At 41.7% G+C, this 23589-nt stretch overlaps 1 protein-coding gene across 1 annotated transcript; it reads right to left on the bottom strand.

Annotated features, from left to right (window-relative positions):
* LOC125010358 (kinesin-1 heavy chain) lies at window positions 1-22723 on the bottom strand. Its single transcript, XM_047588931.1, has 26 exons — window positions 22304-22723; window positions 16218-16305; window positions 16048-16121; window positions 15851-15955; window positions 15296-15344; window positions 14773-14828; window positions 14589-14676; window positions 14359-14483; window positions 14145-14249; window positions 11166-11311; window positions 10927-11075; window positions 10657-10844; window positions 10281-10349; window positions 9767-9973; window positions 9111-9254; window positions 8834-9025; window positions 8615-8732; window positions 8094-8149; window positions 7871-7980; window positions 7605-7706; window positions 7393-7453; window positions 5381-5452; window positions 5161-5265; window positions 4853-5069; window positions 3769-3904; window positions 1-2822 (listed from the first exon to the last, which is right to left on the bottom strand). The coding sequence occupies exons 1-26, from the start codon at window positions 22427-22429 to the stop codon at window positions 2819-2821; spliced, it is 2892 nt and encodes a 963-aa protein (XP_047444887.1). The 5' UTR covers window positions 22430-22723; the 3' UTR covers window positions 1-2818.
* Window positions 22724-23589: the final 866 nt, after the last annotated feature.

The raw sequence follows: 23589 nt of genomic DNA on the forward strand, positions 1-23589 counted from the left end.
TTCTTTTTTTTTCCTCATAATTATTTAATCACACATACATTTACATCATGCAGTCAATCCAAAACTGTGATCTCATTGACTTCCCGTCTCCGTCCTCATCAGAGCCCTGCTATTTGTGCCCCAGTTCTCCAGGAATGATCCAGTACCATGTCCACTGATGGATCCCCAAAACTGTCCTTTTTAAAAATTGACCAACTATTACACAGTAATAAAAAAAAGTGGCTACACTTTTCGTTTTTTTTTTTTGTTTAATTTTTAGAATCAATGCAAAATTTTTACTTTAGATAAACACCACAAGTTTGTATTTTCTTTTTTTCCCCCATTTCATATCCAGTTTTGGTGGAAGGTCAAAGGATAAACATTTTGAGGTCCATGCTGCAGAGTATTACCTAATCTAAGAAGGTTACACACGGAGTATAAACCGTCTCGATAGACACCAAACACAGTCCTGTCACCAGTGGGAGGGAGCTACTCCTCCCTGCAGCTTGAAGCGTGTAAATTATTACTACTGTCAACAAACAGTTCCACACACTGGGCTTTGGAAACTTCGTTTTTTTTTCTTCTTCCCCCTCCAGTCAAAACAAAAAAAAAAAAAAAAAAAAAAAACAACAACCACATATGGAGTGTTTTCTTTTCTTTCCGAGTGCAGACATTGAGTGAAGAAGTGCTATTTCCTGTTAAAAGATGACGAGTGTTTAGTATGACACCTTCTAGCTGATATCCTACTTTTTATTTTTTTTTTTCAGTCAAAACTGATGTTTGAGTGTCAACTTCCGATTAAGCACCCTGATCACACCTGCCAGCCGACTGATATACAGTGTATTTTACAGTATATTGCACAAGATGTTAGTGTTCTCATGCTGTACGGGGGGGAGGGAGGGGGAGGGAGGGAGGGGGAGTTACAATCACAACGAGCTCTTTGCCAATGCACTGGGGCTTCAGAGGGTTAAAAAAAAAGGAAAAAACCTAAAAAAACAAAACAAATCTGTGGTAGGAATTTAAAGGAAAACACTAAAAAAAAAAGAAAAAAATACAACAAAACACAAAATAAATCCTACACCCCTCGACTAGTTAAATAAACCCTTCCTCCACATGAAGATTATTGTGCAATTTTAAGACCCTTTGCTCTCCCTGATTGGCTGATCAGCAGCAAAAGGTCTGACCCACCCACCCACTCACCAACCAACCCCACTCATCCGCCGCGGCTCCACCTTCAAAAAAAGAAATCTACGCCGATGACTAAGGAACAATGAAAGAGGTACAGTACAATAAAAACCCAGCATGACACGTCGCTTTCTGGAAAAATTTACAACCAAAAAGGGGGCGGGGACATTTAACAGGGTCGACGACAACAGCAAAACCAAAAAAGGAAGAAGAAGAAGAAAAGGGGGCGAAAGAAGAAGCGAGGCACGCTTGATAAAGAAAACGACAAGAACCGAAGCGAGAGTGAGACCCAGCGAGGACAGGACAGGACGGGACGGGACGGGACGGGACGGGACGGGACGGGACAGGACGGGGCAGGACAGGACAGGACAGGACAGGACGAGCATCGTGTGCCATCAGCCTCAAGAACAATAACGTCCATGAACATCATCAACCTCTGAGAGAATTAAAAACATGTAGCTACAAAGCGAAAAGGTGGAAAAGGTTTGTCGTGTTAACCGGATCATTCTCCTTCCTTCCCTCGCGTTCCTCCCGTTAACGAGTACAGGTTTTAACTTAACGATTAAAAACAAGGTATTTAGTTAAATACATCTACAGTTCACCGTCACACGTCCGTCATGGCCTTTCTTTTTTTTTTCTCCTGTATGTATATTTATATATATATATTTATATATTTTTTAAAATCCTTCTTTTTCAGCCGCCGCTCCAGCTCCAGCTCCTCCCGTTTTCTAACTTCTCCGGGGAAAACGTGTGCAGTTGTGCCAATTTTACAATCTGTACAAGACCGGACAGAACAGTGGTGCTCGACGCCATCTAGTCAAGTCAAAACGCTTATTTTTTTTTTTATTTATTATCATTTTTTTTTATTATTCCTTAAAGAAGCATGTAAAATCTATCCAGAGAAAAGTGTGGTTAACCGATAATAAGAATCATTTTAATAACGATGACATGTACAGTGGTTAGCCTACAGGGGTCAAGCTACTTCTCGTGGTCGGATCTTCTTTATTTTATTTTATTATCGGTTTTTTAGTTGTTTTTTTTGGTCTTTTTGCTTTAGGTGTTTATCTTCTCGGATCTTGCTACCGTTACATTCAGCTTGGCACAGTGCAGAACTACTCGCACGACGACGACGACGACGGATGACGACAGACTGCGCAAAGGAGAAAAAAGGAAAAAAAAAACGAATGAACAGGAGAAACGAAAAAAGAGAAAGCTACGCATTCGAGTCGCGCGCGCTTTTTTTTCGCTCATCAAGGCTGCACTCAAGACTGCGTTTGGTTTTGGTGGATAACAACATTATCTCGCCTTTTATGAATCAAAATCTGTCTTTTATTTTATTTTATTTTTTATTATTATATTCACTAAGAGAAAAAGAGATAAGTCATGATGAGGGTGGAGGTTTGTTTGTGTGTAAAGGGGGGAAGGTAGAGAGACAGAGGGAGGGGGGTGAGGGGGGAGGTTGGGGGGGGGGGTGTGGAGCTGTACAGGCCGGGAATATTTATATATATATATTTATAATTCAGAAACTCCTTCGTGGCTCCAGAGCGGTGACGAGGAGCCTGTTCGCTGTTATGGAATGACAGGTTGTCGGGGTGGGAGGGGGGGGGGTGGTACTGACTTCTTCTGTGGTGTCGTCCTTCTGCCCCACTGCTCTTCAACTGCAGACAATAAAAAAAAAAAGGACGTTTTCTATGTTTCTGCATAAAAATGAATCAAAACATTGACTGAAATATTACCCGTTTGAGTTTATTAAAGCGCCACCGTGTGAGGTTTTCAATAGAGGGTATGTATGTGATGTCACAGTAAGCAGGGTCTCCATGGTAACGGCCACTGAGTGGTAAATAGTGGCAGGTGAACATGGAGATTAGCAGCATTAGCTCGAATCATCAAATTCCCAGTGGAGACAAACTGATAAAAGCTGAATAATTTTTTTAATCTTAAAGGATAAAACTTGTTAAATCTTTTCGTGCCTCCTGTAAAAATGAATGTATCAAACTCCCAATTATTTTGTCATTTTTTTTAGAAATAATATTCTGTATTTTTTGTTTTTTTTGTGGAAAATTAAAAATTATTCTTTCACTATCTCTTCCAAACATATTGTGAAAAATAAATTAAAGTGATGTTGCGGAACAACGAGCAGATCTGGTGCAGACACAGGAACCAGCGCGATGGACGGTGACTCCAGGGGACAGGTTGGTAAAATGACACCGTAATAAAACTGTCTGCGGTTTGTGTTACTGTGAGACGAACGTACCGGGACATTCTGAACTCACCGACACAACTAATGGCCTGAACGGCTCAATATGTCACTCCTTAAAGCAGCACGTTTGTGAATGAAGTACTAATGTAAACAAACAATCTTTAACCATCTAAAAATGGTGCTAGTGACCCACAATGCATTGCATGATCATGAACTTTTCACCCTCCTCCACATGTAAATATCTGGTCACTAGTGAGTGAGTTCCTCATGATTAACACCCACAGATGTTCCTCTTTAAGCTTTAACAAGAACAGATGAAATGTCCAGTTGGATATTCCTGGTCTGTAATGTTTTTGTTTTTGTTTTTGTTTTTTTATTAAGGATTTCTCTCCGTCTGAACTCACTTCTTGTCGGGTTTGGTGCTGCCTCCTCCCCTGATGGACACGGTCTGGCTGTTCTGGTAGAAGCCTCCTCCACTGCGGTTGATGTTGGGATGAGTGGGAGACGCCACCGGCGGCTGCCCAGGCCGGATGGGTTTGGCTGGAGGACGGACAAGAAGACGACTTTTGAGCATCATTCCTTCACCGTGAGGAGTTTAATTACAAATAAACTGGTCATTAAGTGACCATTTCTCAGGACTAACGTATGTTTCTGTTCACAGGTTGGATAAAAACCTCTACACAGAGTTAAGAACATGTAGAACTCCAGGTGATTACTGACATAAATACATAAGTTTCCTGTGAATTTATATTTAAATATACAAAATGAGGAGTTAAATACGTGTTACTTTGCATACATTTCCAGAACAAGAATCTGAATAACGGCTAAAGTGAGGTTCAAAATTCTTGTTTAATTTTGTTGACATATTGAATTTCCAGGTATTTACAGAAGGAGTTCTGGATCTCTCTCTTTTCATCACCATAAATCAAAAAAATACTGTCAACAGTCAAAAAAAAATCTATTTTGCCATGTTTTTAGGAGTAAAATGTTCTATAAATCAGGTTCTCAATGATATATGAAAAATATACCTGCAAATACCTGCAGAATGTAGTTTGTATGTGTAAATGCTACTGAAGTGGAGATTTCTGGCTCAGAGTATGAAGAAAAACTAACATACTAACATATATAATATCAGAATAACGGATTAAACTTTCGATAAGTTCATTAAACATTAATGATGATCCACTGCTGATCGTCTCCACTTCGTCTCCTTTTACCAAAGACAATTTATTGCCGGATGAACTGAGATGAGTCTCCTCTCCTTCATCCGTCTTTCCCTTGACTTTTCTTGGTAATTTGAGCTGTAATTCTCTTCACTGCATTTGTAAATGTCCCTGACAGATAAACACAGATCGGCAGACAGCGACACCAACCGATGAGTTTAAAATTAAAATCATTCCTCTCGGCCCCTTATATCCATTTGTTTTTTCCCCCAGAATAAAAGAATTTGTCGACCCGTCTCCCAGACGACCTCCGTCGTGTACTCACCGATCTGGGCCGAGTGTCCCCTCCTGGCCATGTTCTTGGCCCTGACGGCCTCCTTGATGCGGTCCACCTCCTGCTGGTAGCGCTTGCGGTCGCGGGCGGCGTTCTCCTTGGCCTCCTTCAGAGCAGACTCCAGGGCCTTGACCCGCTCAGCCGTAGCACGAAGACGCTTTTCCAGTTTTGGAAGCTCACAGCGCAGGTCTGCATTATCACGTACCAGCTGTGGGACGGACGGGAATCGGTTAGCGTCCGGTATCACCCACCAATAATAAAAGAAGTGCTTGTTTCTTGAGGGCACAGGTGTCTCATACCTGTTTGTGAACCTTGGTGAGTTGCTCAAGATTGTTCTCAAGAAAGGATATTTTCTGCTTCTGAGCTGCACTCCCACCTGTGTCGTCTGAATCCATCTCAGCGCTCTGCAAACAACGAAAACAAAAAGACAAGTTTGTCTTCTGATCGCAACTGAACATATTATTGTTTTAAAACTAATTGAAACCCTATTTAAGATCAGACTATCATCAGCTGCTTCACCTTTTTCACTCTGGTGGCCAGGTCCTGGACAAAGAGTTTCCTCAGGTTGTGTAGAGTCTGTAGCTCTTTGGCCTGGAACACAAAAGCAGAGAGAGATTTGTTAAATGTGTGTGTAAATGTCATTAACTCTCAGGCATCTTTTTAAATTTGATGCTACACAAAAACTAATAATCCAATCAAGTCAATGTTTTAGATAATCTTGGTCGTACACAACACTGATCTGAAAAAAAAAATGCCCCAGTCACCAAATATTAGTTTTATGGAAAATAGCAAATTTTTTATTTTTTTTTCTTCATAAAAACAGAAGACTTCCAGTAATAAAACTGGCATTTAAAGGGTTAAAGTTCTTCAAAACGACTGAATTTTTTGCGAAGTGCTGAAGTGGTTTAAAATATTCATGCAGAAAAAAATCAGAAAACATTATTAATCTGGTAAGTTTTTCTAGCAGTTTTTGGACATGGACGTTTTTGTCCTCTTTAAAAAGAGGGTGGTCAGTTGTCAGTTCTGTTGACCTTTTAGTATTATTAGTTATTTATTTATTTTTTTTATTTCAAAATGTGCATGAATAGACTTTGTTATAAAAAAATAAATAATTAAGCCATATGCACTAACACACTCACAATTACAGCCAAATGAAGAGGAAAATTTTGCCCATATGGACAAAAATGTCCCTAATGTTGCCCTGAGAGTTAAAGGGAATGTAACCTCCAGTGTCATGAGACACACATCACACTAAAGGCTCATTAAAATACTGTGAGTCGCAGCCTATTTATACCTGCGCCTCTTCATTCTGACTCGCTCTGTAACAACACCTCCCAAACACTAGCTGGCGCTGTGTCATTTTTCTCCAGTCGGGTTCATTTTTGTTTCTACTTCCTGCTTCACTTTCAACAACAACAAGTGAAACTTTCACAGAAATTACAAATGTTTGTATCTCCCAACCTCCCAAGTTAACCTTTCCTTGACGTGTTCCATCTTTATTGATCCAAAACAATCAATTCAAAAATAAACAAAGAGGGAGAAACAGTCGGGGAATACTAAAACCGTCTGCTTGTGGTCTGCACTGAGGTTTTAATACACAAAAACACATCCCACACACAGGACGTAGTAGATAAAAGAACTTGGAAAGCACAGTTGAGTGGGAATCAGTATATATATATATATATATTTATATACATAAAAAAAAAAGTATTTAACACCCTTGCAAAAAGCGCAAAGGGCTACGTACATAGATAATTAAAAGTTAGTAGTTGGATAAAAGGGCTCAGCTACTCTCTGATGGAGTCTGATGGATGTGGGAACTAAACTCGACTGTGTGACCTACGTCTGTGGCCTGAGGGGAGTAGACTTAGTTCTGTCCTTTTGTTGTAGATGCTGATAAGTGGTTCCTGCTCCAGTCAAATTATTCTACTGATCATTGATACGATTTTAGTTTAGTGGAGCGCGATGGATCAAGGATAGGGATTTAACCCAGGCTGGAGACGTTGAAGGTAATGACTGATTCAATGAAACCTTGAAATAGAAGAAGTTGTGACGCTACAGGGACGTAGTTTGGATCTAAAATAAACAACTAGAACAGAAAAGCAGCAAACAAGAGTGTAATTGATGGAGCCATCGTGACATGGACACGCTGCCTGGAAGTATCAGACAAGAAAAGAACAAACATGCGTACAATTAATCAATGTAAGTCTAAATGGTTTAATAAGATCCAAACTATGAATTTAATATACTGGAATCACTTCTAATCTAAAGAGCTAACGGCTACATTCTGGTGCTAACTGGAACTAGGTCCTGTACTATAAGTACTATATGTATGTCTTTTCTTTTTGTTTTGTTTTGTAGATTGTTGTTGTTTTTTTTAGTTTTTTTGCCGTGTTTTGAGTAGTTGAGCACTGCAGTGTTGGGTGTGGACTCCAGGAATAGAAGCGACGGCCAAAGCTAATGGAGACGCCTGGTCCCTGGTCGTCTTTTACTGTCGATAGTTCATCATTTGATCATTGTGCTGAACTCACCACTGTCTCCTCCAGACCCTTCAGGTCCTGTCTGGCCTGCTCCCTCCTGTCCTGCATCACCCTGGACGACGACAATAAAACACGATTACAACAAAAACCACGAGGAGCATGAAATTACACACAATTACTGCTCACGCTTAATGTCGCATGACAATAAAAGGCCGGTTGAATCCGGCTGATAAAGATGATAAATGAGTCGAATAAAAACGTACGTGAGCTCGTGCAGCTTGCGGCTCTTCTCCTGGTCGGTGGATTTCAGCTTCTCGTGCTCCACTCTGAGCCTCTCCTGCTCCAACATGATCTTCTGGTTCTGACTGGAAGGAACGAAACATTAAACATGATTAGAACATCTCCTCAGTCAGAGAATGAAAAGTCCTGGACTCATTTAAGGGCCAACATAAGTTGCTCTCTTTCCGTTGAAACTGTTAATAAATATTCTTTCCGCTGTGATTTCAGTGAAGAAGTTTTAAAGCCTTACTCCTGCAGCTCAGTGATGAGTTTCTCCTTGTTGTCCAGCTCGTCTCTCAGGCTGCTGATCTGTTTCTGGTGAGCTTCACGGTGGGAGTGGATCTGCTTCTCCACCGCTTCCTGAATGTAAACATGAGGAAACAATTCATATTTTAATTATAAAAAACATGGTAAGAAGTTTCACCCAACTTTTCTGCAGGTGTGTGTGTGTTTAGTGGGAACATGGATCGTACCTTGACTTCGTTGGCCGTCTGGATCTCATTCTCCTTCTCCATCGCATGAACTTTCTCTGCAAGACAGAAAGAAAAAAAAAGAAAAAGAGTTCCCAATTATTCAACGATAACACACGAATAAACATTTGTATTCACCCAAAGCCTTTAGTTGGAACTGGCATTTGAAGCAAAAGTCTTTTTGATTCAAATTGATCTCAGTTTGAAAGATCACGCATCATCTTGTTAAAAAGGTCTGAAAGCTGATGTGTGGCAGCGTTTAATATTTTGAACTATGACAAAGCAGAACATCTGGAAACTTTAGGTAAAATACGGTGGAAATATCACAAAACCCTAGAAACACAGCAAAGCAAAATTGTTTAGAAGCTGAATTATCTCAAACCAGACCCAGATCTTCAAACTCAAACCAGATCCTGGTCGTCTCGTTAGATGTCAACAGTGAAGTTCTGAAATCGTGTTTAATTTTCCTTCTCGTCGTCTTTTAGATTAGATTTAGATTTTAAGAGCGAGCGCTGCTCTCGTACCCTGAGCGCTGAGCTTAACGAGCTCCTCGTTGAGAGAGTCCACGTTCTCCTCCAGCTGCCTCTTCTTCTGCTCCACGTTCTGCAGGTACTCGGTCAGGGACTTGATTTTAGCCTCGTGCTGGAGACGGAACAGATCAAACACACACGTTAACGTTAGACATGAAATCTTTATGATGATCCAGGTTGTTAAATACTACGTTTTTTTTTCCTTCACGTTACCTGGGAGATGCGCAGCTGGCAGGCGGCCAGCTCCTTCTCGTTCTCGTCCATCTTCTTGTTGCTTTCTGACTGGGTGCTCTCCAGCTGCTTGCAGCGCTTCACCATCGTCTTCACCTCGGACTTCATCTTGCTGATGTACAGACGGGCGACCGTGAACTCCTCGTCTATCAGGCCGCTGCCGCCCTCGTGTTGCTGAACGGACAGAAGAGGAAAGTTAAGACCAGGAAGGCGGAGACTAAAAAAGAGGGAGGGATGAGCGGGAGAATGAGAGCGGTACCTTGATGTCGTTGCTGCCGACGGCGATGCCGATCTCAGCCAGGTCCTTCAGCAGAGACGACATCATCTCAGTCACCCTCTTCTTCTGGTGGTTGGACATCTCCTTCAGCTTCTGGAGCTCAGAGTCCAGGGACGAGAGGATGGACTGGAAAGAGAGGGACGATCTGAATATTAGATGTTTTTTTTTTCCATTTGTAGCATCAGCAACTCACATTAGCGAGGGCACATGAGGAAACACAACAGCTCAACGATAACCTTTACAAACCAACATAAACAGCATCGCTCCACAGAGACGAACATCAGCCTCTTGGAGGAGAGCAGCTGACTCAGCTACAACACTGATACCAACACCATGACTCTCAAAGGACCTTAAATGTTCTTTACAGAGTCTGGTGAAGCTGGACAGAAAAAGAAACTTCTATCTTTGTCCAATGCTCCCTGATGTCCCTGTACCCTAAACACAACACTCCTCCTGTAGTCAAGAGGCTCCGTCTCTTCTCTGTCGAATTCTTGCAGGAAAATTTCCTTGATTGAGACACATGGTTATTTCTGGCTTTCACATTAACACAACTGAAAACAAAGGACAAATAAAAGCCACCAGGCTGGAGATAAAGCGTCTTTTAGGGACGTTGGGATCTGTCGTCGTCGTCGTCTCACCGATTTCTGGCTGAGCTCGTCGCTGATGGCCTCGAACTCCTTGGTCTTATCCTCCACCTCCTGGCTCTTCTGGTCGTAGTTGACGGCCAGCTCCTCCAGAGCCTGCAGCACCTCCTTCACCTCCTCCTTGGAGGCCTCGTTCTCCGCCTGCAGGCGGTTCAGCTCGGCCTGGAGGTTCTCGTGATCGCGCCTGGAGGAGGCTAGAAGCTGAAGACAGGACGGAGACAGGGATAAGTATATTTTTTCCTTTTAAAAAAAAAGTGTGTTTACATGCAAAGCTTAATCGAGCTATGCACAAAATTAAACTTAAAACTGTACTTAAGTGCCTGTAAACGTACTGAGTGCTTCATCATTTGGATGTTAAGTTAAAATACTTGAGAGAATGACGGCATTAAATAATACAAGCAAGTTAAATATCAACATCTCTGATAATTTCATGTGTTTTCTAACATCTGTCAAACAACAACGATCATGGAAAAGTTCATTTTGCACCAGTCCCATCTCCAGTTCTCACCTCCTCCTGGTCCAGCATCTGCTGCTTCAGCTTCTCTGCCAGCTGGCTCTGCTGGTTGATTTCCTCATCCTGTAAAAATGCAAAGTCACACAGCAGCAGCAGCATTAGCATTCAATTTGTAATGGGCCGCGCTTCTTGGACGGATATTAAACCAAACGGATTACATGACTTACGGAGTAAATAAAATCCCTTTTTTTTTTTCCACCAAATGACTTTATAGAACAGTAGGAGTCGCTACTATCGGGCTCAGATATAATAAACTATGTGTTGTTGTTGATACTAAACAAGCATCTACAAAAATCCACTGCACGGTTCCACCTGAGGAGTTTATCCTCCACTAACATGTTTGACACCCTCGTCACCAGCTCTTCCTGACCTTATCGTCCAGCTGTTTGTAGAGTTTGGCCAGCTCGGCCTCACACTTGTCCTTCTCCACATCAGTGAGGCGAACCCCCGGCACGTTGGGCGTGGAGGCCGGTTTGTCGTTGAGTATGTTGTCCAGGGCCTGCACCTCGGCGTGGGCCTTCTCTTTGTCGAACTGCTCCTCCACCGGGACGCTCTCACCTGAGGAGGAGAACATGAATATTGAGGAGGCGCTTACGGATGCGACCCTGGTCACGTTCATCTAATGGATGAAATCTTTTACCGTTCCTCCAGCGATTGAGCTCGTTCTCCAGCCAGGTGATGGTGTTCCTCAGGGTCTTGTTCCTCTCCTTCTCCCTCTCATACTTCTGCTTCCACTGCTCCGCCGTCAGCTCGATGTTCACCGTCACCGTGTTCTTGATGGTCTTTGCTCTTAATGGTGGAAAAAAGAAGATGATTTATCTCACCTGGAAGTCAACTCATAAACCAACTCAGCAGGCGTCCTCCTCCTGGTCTACTAACCTCTGCCCGAACATGAGGGTGGATTTGGTTTCGGCCTCGTTGTAGGAGGAAGGCGAGCAGCAGATGACGATGGTGGTTCGACAGTTGCCGCCCAGCGAGTCCTGCAGGATACGGGTCATCTTGCTGTCTCGGTAGGGGATGTAGGCCTGGAAATGTACAACACACAAACAGCCCTGTGAGCTTTCAGAAAGTAGAGATTTCAGCTTTGTTGATCGGCAAATTACCGTCACCGATCCTTCAGAGAAACTCATAAAACCTCTTTTATAAAGCAGTTCAAGGTTTCACACAAGGCTGGGAAATAGAGTTGGGAATCAGGTTTCTATTTTTTATTTTTTTTTGATACTTTGAAGTTTGCTTCTAAAACCAAAAATAAAAAAGAAACATTTCCTTTTATTCTGTGGTTCACAGGGAAAAAGGGAAAGTTAACATTAGACTTTATTCGTTTTTATTTGAAAAATAAAAGCTGGAATTGAATTTACGACAGTGTTCAAGGTTCAGCTCCAGCTTTTTTGATTGCTTCTTGAGGGAATAAACCTGGAGCTTCTTCTTACTCCACATATAAGACAAACGCACAACAGCTGAAGTCTGATGACAAACCTGGTGTTAGAAAGTCTAAATTAAATATGAATACTGTTCCCACGTCAGATCCTTGCTTCACTTTGACCAACAGAAAAGTTTTTTGTAGAAAGCTCCACAACCATTGACAACATCTGGTTTTGAATCATATAATGACTGCTTTGTCACTTTTTTCTGCTTTCTATGTTCATATTTTAAAAGACAGATGGTAAATTTACTTGATTAGCATATTTTGTTTTTAGTTTTTAAACTAAAAATCAAATCAAAAATCCAAAAACAAAAAAAGTACACCAACCATATCGCTTCTGATTTTCCGATTCTACTCCTGGATCCCTAAGGATTTTATAACTCAATATTGAGTCCCATTCTGAATTGGAAGAATATATTTTCTTTTAAACTCAGGCCTACTAAAAGCTGCTGAAATGCTGCTGCCCTGAAACAGAAGAAGAGCTTTGTGGCTTCTCTAGCACTGAGCCAACAGGATGCAACGTCTAATATTACAGTTCTCACGAGTTCAGTAAACCTAGATGGCAGGTAAAACGATAATGTGATATATGATTAGCATTGCTAACAAAGGCTAAGCTGCAGCAGTTATTCTTCAAAATTCCACCATGCGAGCGAGACGCCTCCGGACAAAGGCTCGTTTGTTTTAGACCGTCACAAACACATCAGTAGCAGCAGCGGTCGGCCCCAGGTTGTTTACAGAGCGAATTGGCTCGAGAACAAACCAACTGTTGATCAAAGTGAACGGGGTGAAATCAGTATGAAACAGCCGAAGCACAAACATGGCTCGGAGGAAAGTTTTTATCTGCTCGAGTTGATTTTGCAGCACAAAGGATTCATAGACGGTGGGAAAAGTTGAGAAATGGATGTTGATGCGTGCGAAAGCTCCGGGCTGAGCAGCTGGTAAACTGAACCGACTGTCCTTCTGTCTGCTTTAACGGGGAGATTTGGAGATGCACCTAAAACATACGAGAAATCACCACCTGAGGATATGAAAGATTTAACGGCTACTGCGCTGAATGAGCTCGATACCGAAGCAGATCAAAGCTCGGTGATAAAAGACACTTAAGTGTGTCACCGTAACTTCAATTTTACTATAAATTAAAAGAGCAAAATCCACCACAAAGATACTCCATAAACGGGCCTCCATAAAGCTGTTTGTAGATGACAGCTGATTGCTAGGGGACGGCCCAGGATCAGGAATCTATAACTCCTGAAATGAGCGGATCATAAAAACACATCTAGTTTATGGACAACACTTGCTCTTCTTGTTATTAATGTCGGTGCTCCATCTGGGATCAACAGATTCTCCGAGCATGCTACAGGGCTTAAAAACAAATCCTGAGCCTGGACCTGCCGATATCAGACAACAGGTTAATTGTCACCATTTTCTAAGCATTAAAACATGTGCAGCACCTATTTATTTTTATTCTGGAAGCAGTCATTTCATCAAGCCTGACAGAGCTAAAGCTGTCTTGAATGTAGCATCGGCTGAAGCTGGAAGTTTTCCAAGACTAGGGATGGACATCCAACTGGTTCAGTTCATCGATATCATTAGACGCAAATCGTCAGACCAGAAGGTGGCAGTAATGCACCTAAAAGTTGTTTGTCAACTGTCATTAAAAAGGAAAGAGGAAGAATCTTTACGTCGAAGCCAGTAATCGAAGAAGGTCACACGATGGCGTCGAGACACTTTACTGTAACAGCGCAACGTGCAACTTATGCAGCACCAATAATTTCAAGTACGGGCGTCAAAACCACCAACGTGATGAAGCATTTGTCAACGACACACGGCATTAAATACAGAGAGAGCCATGTATTCGTCAATCTAAGGTCAACCAGGCTCAGCAGAGCAGTTCTAGTGAGGATCCAGTTTCCAGTCCAATTTCCTATTCGTTCAATCTCTTATCTCTAGTTTAGAAACTCGATAAAACTGCCGTCGCTTACACAAAACACCTACTTTTTTTAAAAACATTTAGAGGATATATTGGTAAGAGAACCGATAAATAATCTGAACGATAAGCAGAACCGATAATGGCGATGCCCATTCCTTTGCAAGACCCACCCCAACCCTACTCCTGATTGGCTAGTGATGTTAGTTTGGAGAGGGAAAGCTGTGTTACTCTCATTCCATTGGTAGATGAACTCAATTGGGGTCAGACGCCAGAAGCCCTGATGCGATGATGAGCATGGGAGGATTTGGTGGTAGGAAACAAAGTCTTGATTTCCTTGTGGTTAACATTTTGGAAACTCTGTATCAGCAGCTCCCACCATATCACTGCCTCAGTCACGTCGTCTAAAAAGTTCACATTAGGTCTCTTCGCCTCCCATTCCTAGTCTCCCGTCTCTTCCAGTGCACTAAGGCAGCGTTAGAGATTTAGGTGAAGCAGAGTTACTGACCGTTCCTTCAGCCAAAGCAGAGATGACGTTTCCCAGGGACGACAGGGACTTGTTGATGTTCTTGGCTTCATCCAGCACAGCTCCCTCTGCACCTGTTTTACTGACCTGGAAACCACAGAAAGCTCAGTGTCGACAACAACAGATTCTTATTTTACCAAAATTACAGCTGGAGTTAAGAAATATGTGTAATTCTGCCTGAGATGCTTTGGTTTACCTTTTCGCTACCAGCCAGATCGACCAGGTAGAGCTTCCCGCTGAGCTTCTGCTCAGTCTGAGTGTTCTCCTGTTTAACATTTATCAGGAAGATGCTGTGACTCCTGGAGCTGTGCTCGTTCATGTCTGATGGAGGAGAGACACTCGGTCAAGAGAACGTCGACCTCAAAGAGGCAAAAAAAATAAATGCACAGAACCAGAGTGTTGTCAAACAGTGGGATGGCGTCTTACTTGTAACTGCTACGTGTCTGTTAGATTTGCCTTCATCAATCGTGTCCATGACCTCATCTGGGCTGCAAACGAATCTCTCAGTGCAGCCCTTTTTGAAACAGAATTATAAAGAAGAATGTGAGGCTGGATTCTCAAACCGGTTTTACCAGATATCCCACATGTGGCGTCGGAGGGTAGGTCTCACCTTGACATAAGGTACTCTGTTTTTGTCTTCGTGCACGGACAGATTGGTCTTCGACACTGGACATGAGAAGAAATAGATGCATTAGAGAAAGCCACAGTGCATTTAAAACGACTTGTCTACGGAAAGTATACCAAGCCTTAAAAGTTTGAAGTGCAAACATTTACACGGACAGTAAGTTGTATTGAGTTTCTATCCGTCTGTGTGTTTAAAATGTTTGCTCTCTGCCTGCGTTTCAATCGTTTTGCAGTCACGCCTCAAACCTATGAACAAATGAACCAGGAACCTGCGCTCAGGTGGTTTGTATAGATAAACACAATGAAACTACAGCAGCTAAATACTTTCACTTTGATACATTTGCCTCAGAGTGGTTTGTTTATTGGAGCCGGTTTAAAACTTTGACTGTTTTTATCATTTTGGAGGATTTAAAGTTGAACACACTGGCTCACCGTGCTCATTACGTTTCATTTCAGCTTTCAGTTTAGTAGAGTTAGAGGAAATTAGAGCGTCAGTGTTTAACACTCACCGTCCAAAAGGTCCCGGATCTTGTCTAAGTAGATTTCAAAATATGAAACCTGTGAACAGAGGAATAAACCTCATTATCAGAGGATCTATCGTAGACAAACAGACAAATCAATAAATATGCTTTTCTCATAAACAGCGAAATAATAAAACTTCTAATTAAAACAGGAAATGGAAAACCCAAGAAGCCATGAAATGGGAGAAACATTTCAAGTTGTGGCTCCGTTTCCAAATTCTTTCAAGATATTTTAAAAGCACTCAAAGTATTTAAGGCCACAAGCTAAAACATGAGCTCAGAGAAGTTGACGTGTTGGTGAAGGTTATTATTCAGTCAACTGTCTCAAGCAAAAAGAAAAATGTCAAGTAATGGCAAAAGGGGAAGGAGCTTGGTTATATTTACCCAGACATTTATCTTAAACGTATAAGCAGTCCTGCCTCACGACTGTAATGTTCAGTTTACGTTGAAACAGCGTCAGAAATTAACCGAATGATTCATTTTGGAGCTGTTAAACTGAATTTAGTCTCACTGTCTGCTTCTCTGAGACAGATCTTCACTTACTTTGATATGAAACTCCAGGTTTTCGTCCATGGAATAGATGTAGTTGAAGATGTCTTGCACTATCCGGGGGATGATGCCCATTGCATCTGTGTCATGGAGGTTCCCCTGCAAACACAGAGCAAATCAGACGAAGGAATTCGATTAGGAAACGATGCACACTCCAGAAAAACTCGTCAGGTCTCGGATATCGTCCTCACCTCCATGGTGTGCGTTTTGCCAGATGATGTCTGCCCGTATGCAAAAATCGTCCCGTTGTATCCCTCGAGAACATCTGGAAGACACCACGCGGACATGGATGAGGCGCTCATTCAAATTATGTCAGTCAAGATAACACCGCCACAGAAAACGGATAAAAGAGAAAGCTCACCTTTTACGATCTTTTGGGCACAGGCGTTGTACACTTGTTCTTGTGTTGTGCTCGACTGAAACACTCTGTCGAACATGTACGGTTTACCCTGGAATAAGGAGAGGAAGAAGAAGAGTGAGACACCTATAGACAGATCTGTGTCCAACAACTGTAACATAATAGTCACTCATTGTTTCCTGTGTCGGGTGTTTCCTGAAAGAAGCCGTCAGGGAGACTGTAAGTTGTGCAGCAGCAACAGTGGCCTGTTGTCGTTTGTCGTTTTAAATCACTACACCATGAGCAGCTGATACGGCTTAGAGGTTTCTTACTTAAAGAAAACATGTTTGCATTGCAGTCCTTGTGAAACTACCACATATTTCCCCCTTAAAAGATCCTCACAATGCGTTTGTCTCTATTTATTTTTTTATTTTATGAGTTCCAAAAGGGAAATGACAGGAAATGAGGATATGTGTTGGATTACGTGGTCAGTCTGATGATTTCATGTTGCCATTGACCTGGTTCTACCTTTGCTGGGCTTCTGATTCGCCTTCTGACCACCAACAACCACTTCTCTTCTACTCTTTAGAAAATAGATATAGTCGATAAATGTGGGCACAGTGGAAGAAATAAGCTAGAGAAGAGCAAGGTTTCTATTCTTTGTCTAACCTAGAAACGGCAACGCAGGAAGTAAGGATTCGACAAAAGGTAGGAGTCGTCTGGTTGTTGGTCAGCAAACCAATTCACAAGGGCAACATAGGGTCAGTGCAATCTCTTCCCGCTCACCTCTGAAGGCAACTATCCCCGACAACCTCTGCACTGCATTTATAAAAGAACTAAACCAGAGCTCTCGGTACTAATTTTAGACTCACCCTGCTTCAAACAGGCAGAGCGTAGCTGACTGTGATATTTCCACAGGCTAGTCAGACCTTCAAAGCACAATTCCAGTGAGATAGCGAATCAATGGCTGGGATTTAAGATGGCAACCGCCGGGGTAATAAAACTGATGCTACAAGCAATTCTGAAGTTCAACCCGGGGATGGCAGGTCGTCTTTGGGGTTTGCAGTTCCAGGTGATTCATCTCGTCTCCTTCCCCCGTGAGTGGTGTTGTAGCCGAGATGTATTAGGGGGTTTAGGAAACAAATAAAATTGGCACGACTTCACGGCAGCTGGTCTACTACTACGAGCCGCGGTGTCACCTTGGAGGCCTTAACGTTTAAAGTCCGGTAACACCCGTAAACACATTCATAACTGAAGGTCAAGCCACCAACATGTCACAGTCTGGCATTAAAAGCTGCAGCACGTTTACCGGGAAGAGACTTATAACCACCACGCCTGTCCTCAGTTTGCACCGCAGCTCATAATCCCCCCCCGACAGAAGGTCACATCTAAAGCGCCGCTCGCTGCAAATTCAAACCAGCAGCACCTTAAGATGTTTGTAATTCACTCCAGCTATAGCACGTCCCCGGAAATTAACCCCCCGTCCGAAAAACGAGAGCCACTATCGGGACTGCCAGGCGCTGTCAGCAAACAATGGTTGCGGCCTGAGTTTAAAGTCCTCGTCGTTGCTGGCCTTGTTACCTACACTCCCATCTAATTGGATTAGGAGCTGAAATTGTAATTACAGGGAAATGTACTGAAGTGCTGTGTCATGTTCTCCTCCTCGTCTTGATGGCTTTGTTATGAGACTGTCCAGGGGGAAGCTTCTAGACCGCTTCCAACACACACTTCAAGGTTAATCTGCACCATCCACACGACTCTCGTCTTATTAATTTAGTTTTTTTGGCAAACTTAGATTGTGGTGCAGTAGTAACAAAAAAAAACGTCAATAAACACAACCCACATTCACTTTAATGCCGTGTTTTCAAGTACGCGTTGCACCTGCGTGTTCTGTGATTTGAGCTTCGGCCAAACCGGTAGTTTGAAAAAAATCAGGAAGTAGAAACAAACCTCGCCGAAGAAAAAGAGAAAGGAGTCGTCCGAGAAAACATTTATTGTCAATGTGAACCGAGCCACCGTCTGTACAACGAGACGGACGGTACAACAAGTCTGCAAAACACCACCCGCTGGCACACACACAGCAAACGCAGCATATTTTTCAGCATCTAATGACTTCGAGGACCGTAGTTGTCTTTGTTTGGGATTGTTCCAGTAATAATAACACACATTTGCATAAAGCCAGCGAGTTTGGCCACTCCCATGATGATAAGAGTATTAAAAACGCACATATATTTAGAGCACTGTGCAAGTAATCATAATTAATGACACGTCTAAATCTGGTAGGAGATATTTTAATCATCTCTCATACTTTCCTTTCATCTCCTGCCCACTTCCACCATTACTCTCTTTTAAACGCAGGATAGCCGTGTGAAAAAATATGAAATGTGACAGTAAAATCAGGCAGAACCACCTGACCCGTGTGCGTACGCCTGACGAGGAAGTAGCGGCTCCATAAATAATTCACCTGCAGCACACTCACACTACGCTGGCAACACTTGGTTGGCAAACGGAGCTAGTTACACCACCCCATAGTAACTCTTCTGGAAACGTCATCCGCCTCCCTTTCTGGAAAAAAGACTATGTTGAAAAGGACGAGCGTAAATATGTCTGAGAGGCTCATCAAGAATCGGTGGTTATTCAATTTTATTGAGAGCTTTACATCGTGGTCTGTGTTGGTTGTCGTTACTAAAAAAGGCATTATGGTCAGCTTCATCCCCAGGAAAGAGTCCACGCCCTAGATTGTTTCAAAGCGGATAAAAATAAATAAATAAATAAACCTGCGTCGGTCGGTCGCCCTGGCGCACGTGTACAAACGTACACGTACAAAGCAAAGTACATCATAATAATTACCCTCCCAACCCGGAGAGATTGCCCAGTGCCCCGGCCAGACGCCTGCTCTGATTGGTCCAACAGCTGGTAACCAGGAGAGCAAACACAGGAGGGATTACCCAGGAGGCCTGAGCTCTGCTCCACGTCTCAGAGCAGATGCACCAGCAGAGGTGACTGGCTTCTGCCTTCCAACGCTTGCATCGCTCGCTGGTATTCTGGCACCATGACGGACGCTCTATGAACTGGGGCAGGGCCACACCACGCCCTCTGGACACAGAGCTGACGTCGAACTATTAGTTAAAAGCCCAAAGTCAGCGAAACTATTCAAGAAGTCACCGCGGCTTTTAACACTTGCCCTCCGTTCTGCACGACGGACGATGAACAGTCCCGTTGTTTTCTGAATTCACCTCGTAAAATTAGTAGCTTAACTCAACAGAAGACGTGATTCATATTCGTTCGGCCAAAACATGCAAATTAACGAACAGAAAGAACCGGAGAGATGTGTATTGGTTTGTAGACTGTTTTAAAAGTGTATATCCTTAGAAGGGCATATAACAAAGACACCAAAGTCCAAAAAGAGATTGTTAAGAGTGTTGCTAAGAAAAACCTTAATGTTTAACCAGGTTTTTAGTCTTTATGAGATGACACTTGCACCGTCAGCCTAGTTTTTATGCTTTTACATTTCATTGCTGAGGGACAAAAGAGGAGGATCAAGGTAATTCAGGTCAATACCTACAGTATAGGCCTGAGATGACAAAGCATCAAGTGCAAATTATTTCCAAACTGACCTAAAATGGCTGTATTTTTTTTCTCTATTCACTTAATAAAGTGTGGTTTCCTTGGCAGCACATTTGCAAAGTCATTTCCTTCTTTTGTCTGTGCCCAAAGCCTTTTTATCCTTATCAAGTGCTGAAAGGGTCTGTATCAATAGAAAGGCCGAATCACGCGGACGACAACAACCATAAAGACATAACATAAGTTACTGTTTTACAACCTGGACACGTGAAAAATAAAGTAGGGTAAAACCTATCAAGACTCTCTTTAAGAAAGCAGTTAACAATTAAAATTAGACAGGAAACATCTTAACTTTAATTACAATAATGTCCTAAAAACGTATAATATTCTTTATCCAGACAGCTATCAAATCTTTATGGATTCCTGCCTCATTTCCAAAGCTGATGCATACTCTCTGGATTCCTGGTTAATGTTTTCTTTTTTTATAATTGTAGGTCAAATGTTTTGTCCTAATATCATCTGCTTCAATACCCTCTGTCTGTGTCCTTTGTGGTTTGTTTTGACATTGTCTGTGTCTGGTTCTGTAATTCTCTATTGTATGATTGTTGTTTTTAAAGTCTTCTCCGTCTGCATTGTGTACCTGCCTCGGGACTACGGCTGAAAATTTAGCATTTGTGCCAAAGTCCGGCACATTTACACTGATGACTAACGCGTCAATGTTGATTAATGTGCATTGTCCCAATTCAATAAACTAATAATGATAATAATAATCTCTAAGATGAGCAACAATGAAAGGAAGGCGTTTCCTGAAAATTACAGAACTGAAAAGGAGCCTCTGGAGGAGGTCAACAAAATACAAACGCCCTCATATAGTTTCACACATCCACTCCCATTTTTGTTGCTATTATTTCAGATTATCATTGTTTTTCTTATTTCCTAATAGGTATATTTATGTTTCCTATAACAGGGGTGCCAAACTCATTCTAGTTTGACCGGTAACATAACAGAATAATAACCTATAAATAACAACAAGTCCAGACTTTTTCCCCATTTGTTTTAGTTCAAAGAAGAACAAGTAAATTAGGAGAATGGTTACATTTAATGAACTATCCTTTAGTTTATTAATTAAATAGAAGAGTAAAGTGCAGTTTAAGCACTACAGATGTCTGCTGTTTAGTCCTGGGTCTCAGTGTTGCGTTTCTGTCCACTTCTCTGATTAAAACAGCAGATAAATGAGGAACAGCAGTTATTTTCAAGTGAAAAATGGGAGTCTTCTATGTAGTTATCGCACTTTGCCAACTCGTTTTAGTTCAGGGGGCAGCACACAGTCCAATTTGATCTCAAGTGGGCCAGACCAGTAAGATAACGACTCAATAAGCTACAAATCTATTTAACTTTTATGCATTTGTGTATTTGGTGAGGACAGTGCAAATTAACAAAGACAAATACATGACGTTGTGTCAATATGTCGGATTTAGCTACAAGCTAGTTGCCATTCGTAGTCCTCAAACTGTAAATTCATGTATACATGAGCTTTTAAGTTTACAGTTTATATTTTATTTTACTCTACTTTTCTCAGTCATACATCTATACCTATATTATTTATCTTGTGTGCTGTATTACTGCAGATACAACAGCACATTTCACTGTGCATTGCACTATGTATAACTGCATGTGACAAATAAAACCTAAAATTTAACTATCCTGAACTGTCCTTTAGTAACAAAAAGTAAGTGCAACTGGGACACGCTGCTGTCTGCTGGGAGCAGTGGTTCTTTCCATTGAAAGATTGCATGTCATTTTCGCAAATGTCAAATTGTCAAATTCTGGCAGGCCGCTTTTTGGCCCGCGGGCCCTATGTTTGACACATGTGCCTTATAACATCTAATATTAACTTCCAACATGGTTAACAGGAGGGCTGGTTATGTGGCCAGCTGGTCAGTTACCTCATGTTAGCTTTAATGAATTAATTAATTAATCTACAGTATTAAAACTAGCCAGCTAGCCAAGGCCGGCTAATCTGTCAACCACCAGCTAGTCACTACAAAATCAAAGCTGGCTTACGCTTTAAGCTGACGCAAACTGTTCATAATTAATAGCTTTGTGGTGACTTGGTAGTGGCTAGTTAATAATAATGATAATAGTAAGGGATGTGGTGGTGATTTTGTAGTGAATAGCGTGGAGGAAACTGGGAGGCTAACCTGGCGATGTGTCTGTGGCTTTGTTGAATGACAGCTCGTTAGCAATGACAGGGCAACTGTGAATACTGAGTTTTTTATTATTTTTTTATTTTGTATTAACCAAAACAGCGACTTAAGCTGCTTTATTGATGTGTTAAATTGTTTTTCTTTTACTTCTGACTCGTCCAAGGACAGAAAAGAGAACAAGCAGATTTGACTGAGGCGAGGAGGCCCGGAGGCTAACGTTAGCTAAGGTGCTAACAACCGTAGCTAAGAGACAATCAAAAATGGCGACTGAGCCAGGGAACGGGGAAGGGGGGGGGGGGGCTCTGTTAAACAGTCAGTAAAAATGCTAAAATAACTCACCCCGATAACGACGGTGTCTTCCCCTTGAAACTTGGGGATGTATTTGTCGCCTCTGGTGACCTCGGAGCTGTTCAGGGGCCTGAAGCGGCACATCACTTTGATGGTGCACTCCGCCGGGTCCGCCATCTTCCACGGGCTACGAATGGAAATTCACCGATAAAAAAATATTAAAGTTTATCCTGGATCCCGGGGGTGGGGGGCGGCCGCGGGGCGGGGGGAGGCGAAACGGGAGGCCGAGCCCCTTTCTGTCCCACTCTCAGCTGCTGGAAAAGGGCGATAAAAATGGTGTCGGGTCGTTGAGAAAAGATCCTTGTTTTGCTCTGAGTCGCTTCCCCCCCTCCTGTTAGGAAGCCATGATACCGGTGGATCAGCGGCTCTGGATGGATGGATGGCTACCTCACCCCTCCCTACTCCTCCTCTTCCTCCTCCCTCCTCCCTCCCTCACCCCTCCCTCCCCGCCTCACCCCTCCTGCTGCCGTGGATGTGGATCACGATGACGTCACCCCCCGGCGCTCCCCTCATCTCCGGGTTGTTGTAATAAAAAATATATAAATATACAGGGAAAATAAAAGTATATAGGAAAAATAAATATATATAGGGAAAAAATAAATAAATAAAAAATCTAGTAAAATTAATAACTGAAAAAAAGTGTCGCCATGATGAAAAAATATATATATATAGGAAAAATAAATAACTACAGAAAAGTATTGCTGTAATGAAAACATAAATAAATTTATGTAAATTTAAGAATAAAAAAGTGGTGTAATGTAAAAATAAAAATATTTAGGAAAAATAAATTGCTGAAGAAAAGTGTCATAGTAATGAAAAATAAATATATATATAGGAAAAAAATAACTAAATAAAAGTGTTGCTGTAATGGAAACATAAAAACAGGAAAATCAAATAACTAATGAGAAGTATTATTGTAATGGAAAAAAAATATAAAAATAAATAAATAAAAAACAGTTAACTAATAAAAACAAAAAAATGTGGTGTTGTTACAAAAACTTAAAAGTAAAACTAAAAGTATTCTGACAAAAAATGTATAATATAGGACTGAAACAAATAATAGACTGTTTTATTAAGTATTAAAAAACAAAACATGGTGTTGTAACAAGAATATAAAAGAAATTATTAAGATCTGGGGGAAAAAATAAAAAGTATAATAAAGTATAAATAAATAATAAAATAAATAGAACAAACATATTACATAAACTAGAAAAAAATGAAAAAGGACAAAAAAATTAAATTAAATTTCAAGACAAAATGTCTTGTTGTAATGAGAA

The sequence above is a fragment of the Mugil cephalus genome, chromosome 7 (assembly GCF_022458985.1).
Source record: "Mugil cephalus isolate CIBA_MC_2020 chromosome 7, CIBA_Mcephalus_1.1, whole genome shotgun sequence".
Lineage (NCBI taxonomy): Eukaryota > Metazoa > Chordata > Actinopteri > Mugiliformes > Mugilidae > Mugil > Mugil cephalus.

Bases quoted from the DNA above. Each gene is read 5' to 3' on its own strand.
- LOC125010358 (XM_047588931.1), bottom strand. From the start codon at position 22,429: ATGGCGGACCCGGCGGAGTGCACCATCAAAGTGATGTGCCGCTTCAGG. The intron at 10,845-10,926 runs GTAAAAGATTTC...TCTCCTCCTCAG, and splicing joins GCTCAATCGCTGGAGGAACG to GTGAGAGCGTCCCGGTGGAG. The intron at 8,733-8,833 runs GTAACGTGAAGG...TTCCGTCTCCAG, and splicing joins GCCAGCTGCGCATCTCCCAG to CACGAGGCTAAAATCAAGTC.